Below are 13,949 nucleotides of genomic sequence, written 5' to 3' on the forward strand. Positions count from 1 at the left end.
GCGGAAGCATTTTTCCTGGTCTGCTTTGGCAAAGAAAAAATGAAAACGATAAATTCAAGAAAGAATTAAACCTATTGTTCGAAGGTTTGATTTGGATGCATAGTAAGAAATATATAATAATTGACCTAATTTTTAAAGACTTGAAATAGATTAAGATGATCATGCTGTGTATATACTATGTGCTATTTGTAACTAAGCCTTAAAGAAAATAAGATATACCTTTTTTCCACATTGCTTATTCTCATTACCTCTAATATTATACTACCCGGCTTTACTTTCAATAAAAATGTTTAGTTTATAATAGTGGACACAGTAAAGGCTTTGTATGTAATTACTGTGAACCAGTATATATGTGAATATGTGTGTGTATAAGTATGTAAAGTCAGGGTTTTGACAAATACTGTTGCTACTTGCAACATACGACTATGGCACTTTCTATATTTCATTTTTGGTATAAATGTTAAATATGACCCAGAAACTCCATCCTAAGTAATAAGGTTCGTAGCACCTCCATGTCTTCTGATTGTGGTTTATAAGTTTACATTAGCTGACACCTTTAATAACACTGAGGAAAAGTAGACTCCTTTTCTACTACAAGTTTCTTATTCTTCCAGTCTTCAATCCAGTTTATTTTTTTCATCTTAAAGTCACAGATAATATTAATCTATTAGCGTTATTGCAAATGATTTTTAGATAGTAGCTGTTGTAAGAGTAATAAGATTAGGTCTGAGCTATTTATCCTAATAGGAATATAAGAACTAGGTATCTTTCATTGTAGGCATATAATTTTTACCCTTAATTTTTCTGGACTTATTTTATGCTATGCCTCTCCAATCAAGACCTTTTTGTTAAAATATTAATGATTTCTGTTTAAAGAATGAGAGACATAAAGTTGCAGAAAATGATAAATTATTATTTATTGAAAGACATCCAGTTGAGAAATATATGGCACATGATTATGATTACGTTCCACTAATTCCTATACTTTCTGAATTATACTTTCTGCTAATTCCAGAGCATTATTTTCATGCAGCAGTGGTAGGAAGCATTGATTATTATTTTTTTATGCCCATCCTCTTGATAAAGCATGTAACATCAAGAACTTTTAGTATAGTCATTTTCTACCATTTGAGTATGCGATACTCTAATGTGAACAAATCTTAAGAGTCTTAAGTCTAGGATATTTAGACTGGTTATTTGTGACATACAAAATGTAGTTATATAAAACCAGTAGTACCTGGCTTCCGCCTATCTTTGTGTTGAAATTTTCCCATCATTTATGGCTTGTCCCAAGCACAAACTCCTGAGCAATGTGATACCAGGTATTGAAGTAACAGTAGTGCAGTGTGTGTTCACACACTGTTCAGGAGACCACGGGTTTATCTGAAGGTTCTCTTTCTTCTGTAGTATCATTACGTATTTCATCAGATATATCAGCTATAGTAGGAGTAGTCTGGGGAGTCAAAGTACGTCCAAACCCTTGATAGTGACCCACGGGGGAAGGTGGTACAGAAGAGGCAACAGAAATTGCATCTTGTGATGATGATGATAACAAGCTTGTATGTTCATTCTGATCTTGATCCTCGGGAAAAAATTTTTTCCTAGGATGTCCCATGACTGTCCTTCCTTTAAGGTAATATAAAGGTTTCCAAATTAGCCAAAAAGTAAGTATTCGTATTTTGCCTTTATAAACTTATATGCTAAAAATAAGCGCCCCTTCCCCCTCCTTATTTGAAGAGCCTTGTTGTGGTACTGCTTTAAACAAAGTCTTTTAATCTCTTACGGTAAATAGCTACTAATTTGCCCTTACAAAAATTACCTATTTGGATAAATTCAATGACTGGTACTTACCAACATGCCTCACTTGTTCAGAAATATCATCCCTAATGTCTGAAACATCCCACATAGCAAGAAAGGAATCAAAGCATGAGCCCTCTTCTGCTTCTTGGACATATGGTTTATATGAGAAAGTGTAGTGATGAGCAATAGCAGCCAGGAACATCTCAATACAAATAATAAAGTCCTACAATAAAAAAAAATCAATCATCTTTAAGTCTAGTTTTGTAGGTAAAGGGAAAACTATCTTCCTTTTAAAAAAACATATTCCTTTTCAAAAGTACTCAAGTACAATAGGTGGGGTTTTCTCATAAGTATAATCATTTTCCACTTTCCAAAATAATTACTTTTCACCTCAAAAAAAAAAAAACAGCCAAATTTTTAAATCTATTTTGCATTAACGTAGTCAAGTATTTCTTAGCAAATTACATAGAATGCTCAACCCACTGCTCAAGGACTAAGAGAAGAAGTGCAGAAAGATTAACTGACTAGGAATAACAAAAAAAGCAATAACTACAGCTTGCCTATATGTTAGGAAAAGGTAAATGCCAAATCTATATCAAGCATAAAATGAGCAATTGTTTTAAAAATATGCCATTTTAAAAGTTAACCCCAGCACAACCTGTGGACCATCACTACCACCACCACACCCTGCCTTCATAGCATAATCTTGAAGACACTGTCTATATTAAATATACTTTTACTTGCTTTACAAATTTACTCTTCTAGTAGAGTTTCATCACATGAATTTGGATTATGTATTCTTGGAACTTCACTATTTGGTTTATGTCTTTTTGTTTTGAAAGTGTGAACTTAAGTTAGATTTAAGTTCTTCCTATACATGGATGATGCCTAACACACTGTACAATAGGCACTTAAATGAAATAAAAGGTAGCCCTGGCTGGTGTGCTCAGTGGTTCGAGTATCAGCCTGCGCATCAAAAATGGTCACAGGTTCATTCCCCAGCTTCGGTCGTCGGGGTGCCTGTGGGAGGCAAGCAGTTGATGTGTCTCTCTCACATTGATATTTCTCTCTCCCTCCCTTCCATTCCCTCTAAAAAGCAATGAAAAAATATCCTCGTGAGGATTAACAAAAAACAAAAATACAACGAAATAAAGGGTGGATACTTAAATGTTATTTATACGTGTTCATTATTCAAATTATTTAAAAAAAAACATTTGAAACCAGTCTTGTTTGAAGTACTGGAGTTAGAGACAAACTTAGAAGGGGTCTAATTCTAACACAGGGAGTCATACTGAGCATTTCAAGCAAATCTCCGGATGTGACCCTAGGCTAAATTTCATCAGCTAACAATGAGACAGACACATAGTTCTACAGATAAGAATAGTCACTCAATGTTGCTTGTAATGGTGAAACAATTAGGAACCTAAATGCCAATAGGAGATTGGTTAAAAAGTTACATCCACACAACAGAATACTGAGCAAAACCAAAAACCTAAACAAAATTATATTTTACTTTATTGTCAAAGAATTATATCCACAATATACTGAACATAACAAGTTCTTTAAGTTTTTATAGTGTGGAACTTTCTATGGAGTTTTAATAACACAATGTTAATAATTCTGGGTGATGGGATTAAGAATTTTTTCTTTTCCCACTTTTATTTTGTATGCTGTTAAATTTGATGTGTTTCTGGGCCTTTTATCATCCACCATATAACTAAATTGGGACCATGTACAATTTTAACTGTTTTTTCTTGTTGTTAATTCTCACCTGAGGCTATTTTTTCCATTGATTTTTAGAGAGTGGAAGGGAGGGAGGGAGGGAGGGGGTGAGAGGACGAGGAAGAAGAGAAACAGAGAAATATCAATGTGAGAGAGACACGTTGACTGGTTGCCTCCACATGAGCGCTGACCAGGGTTAAGTGTTAAGTATCAAACCTGCAACCAGGTAAGTGCCCTTGACGAATCAACCCGTGACCCTTTGGTGCTCTGGATGATGCTCTAAAGCAGTGGTTCCCAACCTTTTTTTGGCCATGCCCCACCTAAGCATCTCTAAAATCCTAATGCCCCCCTGTGACATATAATTCTTATTATTCAAAAAGTGAACTATTCATGTGCTATTCATGTGGAAGAAGCCTAAAAGGCCATTAACTTGGTCTAAACAATCACCCAAAGAATATGGCATCCATCCAAGAGAAAAATAAAAGAACGAAAGGACAGCTGAAGTACTGAGGAAGAAATCACTAGGAAATGGTTAAGAAAATCATAATAATATGAAGTGATATAAAAAAATAGCACAAAGTTTCAAAACATAATAAAGAATTAAAATGCATAACTTTCACTATATTTATATACTGTATTTGAGGCCCCTTGAACCATAAGAACTGCAAAAAATTCACTGTTAATAACGCATTCTCAAATTTCCCCCCCTTAAAACTCAAATTGCCCTCCTGTGGGGCATGTGCCCCATGTTGGGAACCACTGCTCTAACCAATGAACCCACTGGCCAGCACTGCCTTTAAAAATATTTTTATTTTTTCACTTTATTTTTTTCTTTTTTATTAAGGTATCCTTATCCCCCTATTGCCCCCACCTTCCACTCAAGTCCTCACCTACTAATGAATATTTTCTCACATTATTAAATATTCTATTTTACTGCAAACTGCAAAGTATTCTCTTATGTGAAAACACCATGTTTATTTTAATGATTTCTTTAATGATTCCTCTAGGGTTGAGACATTTCATTTAGGTTGTTTCAAAGTATTCTTTTTTAATTTTTAAAATGTTTTTAATTAATTTTTGGAGAGAGTAAGGGAGTGGGATAGAGAGAGAGAAACATCGATAACATCAATGAGAGAGACACATGGATCAGCTGCTTCCTGCACACCCTCTCCACCCCTACTGGGGATGGAGCCCGCAACCCGGCATGTGCCCAGGCTGGTAATCGAACCAGTAACTTCTTGGTTCCTGGGATGATGCTCAACCACTGAACCCACACTGGCCGGGCTCAAATTATTTTCTTCTTATAAATGTTAAGTGGCCATCTTGCTATTTATTTCCTTACCAAAAACCAAGAAGGGCTAAAAGGATGAACTTTTTAAAAGGTAATTAGAGACATTTTAATTCTTCTATATTAAAACTATTTTAAAAATCCTCCCTAGTCAACAGTTTTATTGTCCTTAGGAAATGAGAACATTGAAGATAAAGTAACACTTACCAAAAAGAAACAAAAACCACCAGCTTTACACAAAGGAACTTGCCAACAGGCTGGAGTGGACTCAGTTCTTCCTTCAGTACTTTATAAAATAGCAGCAGACAGTACATGGCAAACTGGAAACAATCAAGATTAACAATTAAACTCCTTCATTAAGAATAACTAAATAGGCCCAAACCGGGTTGGCTCAGTGGATAGAGCGTCGGCCTATGGACTGAAAGGTCCCAGGTTCGATTCCAGTCAAGGGCATGTACCTTGGTTGTGGGCACATCTCCAGTAGGAGATGTGCAGGAGGCAGCTGATCGATGTTTCTAACTATCTCTCTCCCTTCCTCTCTGTAAAAAATCAATAAAATATATTAAAAAAAAAAAGAGCTTCCTTATAAAAAAAAAAGAATAATTAAATAGGGTGTTAGAAATATTAAAGTGATAAAGCTAAGACCTGGTACAGAGTAATGTTTCAGGCAAATTTTTCTAGGCTTTATTATGGTATTTTTAGATTAACAAGCTTTTATAGTTTACTGTGGATGAATATATATGATATGAAATTTCTCAGAAGAGATATATAACATTTCCCCTGAAAATGGTTTTAAGTGTTCACTTATTGGGGCCCAGAAACAATGAACAAATGACGGCCATGCATAGAAGAAATTAAAACATTATCTGCTTAGTAATGGCTTTTGTACACAAATTATTAATTTTATAAGGGTTGAGCCATTCATTATAAGTCACATTAAAAAAAGTACTTTTCAATAAAACTGTAACCATGATATCTGAAAGTAAGGAATCAGGGGAACAATTTTTCTCGGGGGCAGTATGTTAATCCAGTTTTATTTATTTTTATACAATAAATGCCAAGACTTAACTATTTTATCTTTTTAAAAAAATATATATTTTATTGATTTTTTACAGAGAGGAAGGGAGAGAGATAGAGAGTTAGAAACATCGATCAGCTGCCTCCTGCACATCTCCTACTGGGGATGTGCCCACAACCCAAATACATGCCCTTGACAGAAATCGAACCTGGGACCCTTCAGTCTGCAGGCTGACGCTCTATCCACTGAGACAAACCGGTTTCGGCATCAAGACTTAACTATTTTAAAAAATTAGTTGTAATAACCTAATGTAGTGTTGCATAGCAGTAAACATTTTTCTAAAAGTTTACTTTTTCCATTAAAATAAAATGTTTACTTAAGATATTTAGAATATCAAAACAGTAACATATTAAATTGCTCATAGACCCATCCAACTAAAATGGTTTTTAACAGGCATCATCAACTAAAAACAAAATTTTGTTGCCTGATTATTTCCACCCCCCTTAACCTTACTTTCCATAGGTTTCATAAAAATTATTTTTAATAACTGCCAAATATTTTGGCCAGTGGAAGGACCATAGTACCTTTCACCAGTCCCCACCACTGGGTTTAGGATTGTTTTCAGCCTTTCACTATTATAAACAAGGGCAGGGTCCCAGATTGCGAGAGGGCGCAGGCCAAGCTGAGGGACACCTCCCCCTCCCCCTCCCGTGCACAATTTTGTGCACTGGGCCTCTATATACAATGACAATCAAAGCATAAGTACTTCTGACCATTACTTGAGGATGCATTCCCAGAAATGGAATTACTGGTCCCAAGAATATAAATGTGAGAAAACTTTAAATACACAGGCATTTGGTTAAAAAAATTTTTTTAAATTTTTATTTATTTTTAGAGAGAGAGGGAGAAACATTGACTTGTTTCAAATCTATCCATGCACCCATCAGTTGATGCTTGTATGTGCCCTGACTGGGGATTGAACCTGCAACCTAGGTGTATTGGGATGATGCTCTAACCAATTGAGCTACAGAGCCAAGGCCTGGGCATTTTTATTGATTTTTTTACAGAGAGGAAGGGAGAGGGATAGAGAGTTAGAAACATCGATGAGAGAGAAACATCGATCAGCCGCCTCCTGCACACTCCCCACTGGGGATGTGCCCGCAACCAAGGTACATGCCCTTGACTAGAATTGAACCCGGGACCCTTGAGTCCACAGGCCGACGCTCTATCCATTGAGCCAAACTGGTTAGGGCGGCCTGGGCATTTTTATTCTAAACCTCTAAAATCACACATGCATGCCACATAATCTAAATTACTATTTTGCTGAAAGTATTAAAAGATTTTAAATAAAGTGTACATTAAGTTGAAATAATCAGATAGTTAATATTTGAGCATTTCAGTATCTAGAACATAATTTTTTTAAACTTGGCATTCTCAATTTGCCTTTAATCCCAAATATAGGAAGAATCTTACTGAATATGCCTAGATATTTTTTTAAGGGAGGGCAGTGTGCTTCTATTTATGATATATCCATAAATTGTGCAATAAGTACCCAGAACCAAGTGAACAAACACAATAAGCAGGTCAAGATATGTCACCAAATAATTAACAAAGATATAATACCTTTATATATGTATAAAGATATAAACGACAGCTTCTTGAAATTCTTCCTATAAATCTAACTTCAAGATAAAAAGGTAACAATTAAGCTTTATTCCCAAAGAAATTTTCCCTAAGAATCTAGAGTTATAAATACAAATTTAGTACAGTTAGAATGCATACTTACTTACCAATTGTGACATATTGTTTATTATAACCAAGTAAGTCCAAGCATTTGAAAAACTAAAGTTGCCTTCATCATATACACCAAGCAGCTCACAGATTCTAAATATGATAAAAATGAGATAACTTTATGATTAACTAATAAATACAGCATGGACAGCAATACTTAAATTTAGAAGTCAGTTTATTTAAAAGACCCTATAGATCAGCCGTGGGCAAACTATGGCCCGCGGGCCGGATCCGGCTTGTTTGAAATGAATAAAACTATTGAAAAAAAAGACCGTACCCTTTTATGTAATGATGTTTACTTTGAATTTATATTAGTTCACACAAACACTCCATCCATGCTGTTGTTCCGGCCCTCCAGTCCAGTTTAAGAACCCATTGTGGCCCTCGAGTCAAAAAGTTTGCCCACCCCTGCTATAGGTAATTACTTGATTTTGGTCATAGAGGTGGTTCAAAAATAAAAACATTTTTTCTAGAAATGTTACATGATTGTACCTCCAACTTGAAGTAAATCCACAGTAAGACACAAACACTGAACTGGAAAGGCTATTATATATAGATTCAAAAAAATTATGCTGCCTTATTTTCAAAAGCTTGATTGTTATAAAATGCAGGTCTATAAGTACAACTAATGTTTTCACCCAAATTGTCTTGGAGGTAAATTTTTTTTTAAAGAATAGTTTATTGATTTTTAGGAAAGAAGGGAAAAGAGAGAAACATCAATATGAGAGTGTAATGTGGATGAGCTGTCTCCTGCATGCCCTACTGGTGATCATGCCCTACTGGTGATCAAGCCCACAACCTGGGCATCTGCCCTGTTCGGGAATCGAACCAGCAACCTTTTTGGTGCACGAGATGATGTCCAACCAACCGAGCCACACAGGCCAGGGCTTGGAGGTAAATTTTATGAAGACCCACATCTAAGTATTAACTTATATGATTACCTAGTTTCTAAATTGCAGAAAATAAAGCATACCTTCATAAATAAGTGAATTAGTCTTAACTCTAAGGTAAATATCAGTAAAAATTGCTAGCTCAAAGGCATAATAAAGAATTGAACATTTCTCTCCCTTGTCTTCCCTTTCTTCCTCTGAAACCATGCAGAATGTTAGTTATGACTAGCAGATAAAATATGTAATCTACCTGCTTTAAATTATTTGATGTTTTTAAATTTTTAGGGAATAACTGTTACTAGGTAGCTTAATTTTACCTCAAGTGCTAAGCCTCGACAGAATTATTTAAAAATATGATTTCTACCTTGGAATACAGTGTTCATATTCTAACTTAACTACTGAGAAAATAAAAGCATGCAATGAATCTAAAGTAGCATACTTTAACTTCATGTAATAGATGTTTCTGTAAAGCTATGTGAACTAGTATTTAAAAAAGAAAGTATTTTTTAAATGATTTCTGGAAAGCTCTAGAGAGAATGTTAGTTAGAAGAATTCTGTGGCAAATCTTTGCCTATAAATGATCACCTTATTTCATATAGTTGGGTTTCTATATATCGTGTTTTTTAAATAAGACTACACCTGTGTTATAAACAAGTAAATTAATGTTCTTTATATGTTTTTCTACTCAGTTGTTCCACATAAGAGCATGAGGATTCGGAAAAAAATAAATGATAATAGAAGCTCTATGTACTTACAAAGCAATGATGGTGGTGAATGGTCTGACAACTGTATACTGCAATACACCCAGTTTGCACCTAAACAGCAATACTCTGCCAAAAAAAAAGAACTTAGCATTTTCAACTACTCATTTAAATAGTACCAGATTTTCTGCAAAGTTCCCAAATTAAAGTCACTTTGACAAATGATGCCATATTTATATTTAATTCTTTTAACTTAGTCATTCTAAATGGCAACTGGGGAAGAATGTGGGTGGCAGCAAACAAATTATTTAAATACTATTTTAAAAAATTATTTGACAACTACATCTTCTGCAGGACCCCCTTCCTGTGTATAGTGTCAAATTGGTGAATAGTGCTGCACAGATCAAAAGAAAAAAAGTGGGTCCCTGTGTGTTTCTGGAAGGAAAACTGACTAACAAATGAAGTGCGTGTGTGCATGCGTATGTGAAAGCATGCACACACGCAAGTTAGGAAGTATCATTTACATTTTAGGATTCAGTTTCCTTTCAAGTTTGGTAGTTAAGTGGCATTCCAGAGACTATCATTGACTAGATACTCTGAAAGGACAAAATAAAAATCCTGTATAAACAACAGTTTTTATTCTATTGCTGGGTTCACTCAATATAGAGGAAATTTCATAAGCAGTAACAAACAAAAACAAAAAAGTCCCAAAACACAACTACCAAAAAAAAAGGCTTTCCACCTGAAAGCCTTGTGTAAGTCTTAAAAGACCAAGCAGATCTGAGAATAAATGCTTATTTAGCATTCCTCTATCAGGAAAACTGGTCATCACTGTCATGTATTATGAATCCCCTAACTTAAGAATTACATCTAGAATGAGAATATTGTGAGTCTGGTATGCAGACCTTCAGATGCTGTGTTACTAGGTCTGAATAACTTGGGGTTCTGTATGCTGAGGTGGTTCACTCCCACATACAAGTAAGCATGCTCCCTGTGGTGGTGTGTCTAGGAATTGAACTTGGGCTGTTGCAAGATCTCTTGATGAGCATCCTTTGGCTGCACATGGTGTGCTTCCTGTCCCGTAAGCTTTACAAAGCTTAAGTTGGAGCTGGTTAAACCTATAGTATTCTATGAGCTGATTGCACACCAAACCTGAGACCATTAAGGGTGACTACACAGATGGATTATATAGCCAGTTAGATACCATTGAAAGCTGTGGAGAATTAAAGAACTAGGAGATTTATCTGAAAGAATTGCTGAGACAGAGACAATGTGAATGACAGTTACAAAGAACGAGATAGAATCAATTGTAACATATAATCAGAGTTACAAAAGACTGAGTAGAGGAAAGGCAAAATCAGAAGAGATTATGGCTGAGAACTTTTCAGAACTGATGAAAAACATGAATCTACATTGAGGCACACTGTAAATTAAGCAGGACTGAAAACAAAACCAAAAAAACCTAGATACTTCATAAACTGCAAAACATCAAAGACAGATAAGGTCTTAAATGCAGTTGGGAGAGAGGTCACCTATAATGGAAAGACTCTTAGATTGACAGTAGAGGGTTAACAGTAAAAACCGAAGCCAGAATTAGGTGGAATAAACTCTTCAAAATGCTCGGAAAAAATTCCTGTCAACGTAAGAACTACATCCAGCAAAATATCTTTCAAGAATTACATCCAGCAAAACTATCTTTCAAGAATGAGGGCAAAATAAAGATACTTTGGATAAGTATACAACTAAAGGAATTCTTAAAATACTTTTTTTTAAAAAATATATTTTATTGATTTTTTTACAGAGAGGAAGGGAGAGAGATAGAAAGTTAGAAACATCGATGAGAGAGAGACATCGATCAGCTGCCTCCTGCACACCCCCTAATGGGGATGTGCCCGCAACCCAGGCACATGCCCTTCACCGGAATCGAACCTGGGACCTTTCAGTCCGCAGGCCGACGCTCTATCCACTGAGCCAAACCGGTTTCGGCCTTAAAATACTTTTAAGGAAGTGATTCTAGACAGATGAACTGAGATGCAAGGAGTGAATGTAGAACTTAAAGTAAAATGTATAGTTTTAAATGCATGTTAAAGGAAGAAAGGCTATAGATTAAAAAGCTAAGGCTCTAATATGTTAGGAAAAGAACAAAGTAAACCAAAAGAAATGAAAAAGGAAAAAAACAGAGCAGAAATAATGGAATAGAAAACAAATACATTCTAGAGAGACTCAAAACAAAACAAAAAATCAGTCCTTGAGACAACTAGGGAAACTTCTGGCAAGATTTTTCAAGAATAAGATAAAGATACTAATATCATTAGAAATGGAAAAGGAGCCATCACAATAGGCCCAAGAGAGATGAAGTCATAAACTAATGTAGCCCATATATTTTAAAACTTCATTCTGCCCAATTTCTAAAAAGTGTAACTAAACACACACACACACACACACACACACACACACGATTCCAGAAACAACAGGAAGCCTGACTAGTTCTATAATGTCTTCCCACAATGAAAAGTCCAGGCCTAATCTTTCAAGGTATAGTTCACAATCTCTTCTTGTAATAGACAAATAAAAGGCAGCAATTCCTATTCAGGCAGTATAACCTGGATATCAAAACCGAACAGGGAAGGTATAAGAAAGGAAACTAGTAGTCCAATCTTACTTATGTAAAAATTCTAAACAAAATATTAGCAACTAAATCTTGTAGAAAAACAGATGATACATCATAACCACTTTAAATTTATCCTTGAAAGCAAGGTTTTCATTTTAGAAAATTCACTATATTAATAGGTTAAAGGTGAAAAACCATGATCATTTCACTAGATATAGAAAAAGCATATGATTTTGTCATTAACTAGCTATATCATCTTGAGTAAATTAATTTCTGCAGACCCTGGTTTCCAATTGTAAAAGGGTGTTAATGAAATGATTTTAAGGTTTACACCCACAATATTTTAAGTTTTCTATTTAGAATGAATAATGTAAAAGAAACTAACTTATGTGTGGATTATAAAAATGTGTTGTTTTAGTCTTCAAACTTGACTATGAACTACTCAAGGTTAGGGACTCAGTTTTTTTTGTCCTGCTCATTGTACTTAACACAGCTTTGCAGAGAACTGGCAGCTTAAATAAAACCAAAATATAAAAGAAATAAAACGAAGCATACTTACTCTCCCATAGTCCATGGTGGACAGCAACATAAAGGAGGGAAATGTTTCTGTTGATCTTTGGCTTCAAGGATTAATACCAGATTTGGATATCGGTTAGTTAAATAATTGGTAAGGAATCCCATAAAGTTGTAAATGACGTAAGCTTCGTAACATTCTCTGCAGGTATCCACATATATTGCAATGCTGGGATATTTCAAAGCTACCCACTATAAAAAAGCACAGATGTTAAAAATAGTCGCAGCTAAAATAAAATGAATCACCACTCCAATTCATGGTATTTTGAACTTGCCACATACCAGACAATCTGTGAGGTGAATTTCTAAAAGCAGTAAACATTTTGGATATTGGTAAATGAAATGTCCATGTTTGGGGTAAATAATGAATACAACGAAGCTAAATTACATTCACTTGGGTTGTTAAATAAAATCTGAAATCATTCTTGACATAATCATAGAAAATGCTGTGAAAAACATTTCCTTTATATTGAATCAAATTAAAGCAGTCACCTGTAACAAGTGTGGTAGGATCCATTGGGAAGGTTTTTTTGTTGTTGAAATGGAAGATTTAGTAAGTAAAAAGGATGATGATATCAATTTAAACATTGTATTCTTTTAGGGCTAAGAGCTATTAATCTGAAATTTTAAAAGATCAAGCAAAAAAAACCAGCTATAGTTTTTTTGTTTTTCTTTTTTAAAATAAGAGAACGCTTATTTAGAAAATCATCATAGAAGTAGGAGTGAATGGTAGAAGAAATGGGCTCAGGAGAGAATGGACCTGGGCGCAGGAGGAAGAAGAGGGGAAGAGGAAAGGTGAGGGAATGCTCAGGGGAGATCGCTAACAGCTATAGATTTTTAAAAATGTTAAATGTCTGCCTTCTCTAGTGTCATACTTTACCTTCTTTATCAACATTGAAAACAAGTGAACCTTTTCACTTTCTTCTTAATTTGATTCTTAGTGTCAAATACTGTCATTACTTTAAGCATTCTGCAAGTATAGTTAGTATCTTCAAAAAAGTCCTTAGCTGGAAACCAAGATGGCAGCATAGGTAAACACCGGAGTTTGCTGCCTCGCACAACCACTTCAAAAATACAACTAAAAGACGGAACGGACATCATCCAGAACTACAGGAAGGCTGGCTGAGTGGAAATTCTACAACTAGAAGGAAAGAGAAAAGTATACGGAGACTCAGAGGAGGTGCGGTGCGGAAGTAAAATACTAAGGTGCAGAGGTGCATGCGCAGCGAGCTGGCGGCTGAGGGCGTGGTTGTCGTTTTCAAACCACTTCAAATACAACTAAAAGACGGAACGGACATCATCCAGAACTACAGGAAGGCTGGCTGAGTGGAAATTCTACAACTAGAAGGAAAGAGAAAAGTATACGGAGACTCAGAGGAGGTGCGGTGCGGGGGTGTAATACTAAGGTGCAGAGGTGCATGTGCAGCGAGCTGGCGGCTTGAGGGAGCGGTTGTCGTTTTCAATCGGCAGGGAGTCTCAGGCTCTGGGCTCCAGTTCCGGGCGAGTCTTTGGGGACCCAGACTCATACGGGAGAAGCAGGACTGTCTCGCATCGG

At 35.6% G+C, this 13,949-nt stretch overlaps 1 protein-coding gene across 1 annotated transcript in view; it reads right to left on the reverse strand.

The window, feature by feature from the left end:
- Positions 1 to 892: 892 nt before the first annotated feature.
- The window catches only part of TMEM184C (transmembrane protein 184C), a 20,317-nt gene continuing 7,260 nt past the window's right edge, over positions 893 to 13,949 (reverse strand). The window contains exons 4-10 of the mRNA XM_006770155.2: positions 12,381 to 12,586; positions 9,265 to 9,339; positions 7,619 to 7,712; positions 5,018 to 5,130; positions 2,336 to 2,360; positions 1,852 to 2,023; positions 893 to 1,626 (exon numbers count right to left, since the gene is read on the reverse strand). Of these exons, the coding sequence (XP_006770218.1) occupies positions 1,364 to 1,626; positions 1,852 to 2,023; positions 2,336 to 2,360; positions 5,018 to 5,130; positions 7,619 to 7,712; positions 9,265 to 9,339; positions 12,381 to 12,586 (948 nt within the window). The 3' untranslated portion in view covers positions 893 to 1,363. The remainder of the gene's footprint in view (positions 1,627 to 1,851; positions 2,024 to 2,335; positions 2,361 to 5,017; positions 5,131 to 7,618; positions 7,713 to 9,264; positions 9,340 to 12,380; positions 12,587 to 13,949) is intronic.

This window comes from Myotis davidii, unplaced genomic scaffold (genome assembly GCF_000327345.1).
Source record: "Myotis davidii unplaced genomic scaffold, ASM32734v1 scaffold323, whole genome shotgun sequence".
NCBI lineage: Eukaryota > Metazoa > Chordata > Mammalia > Chiroptera > Vespertilionidae > Myotis > Myotis davidii.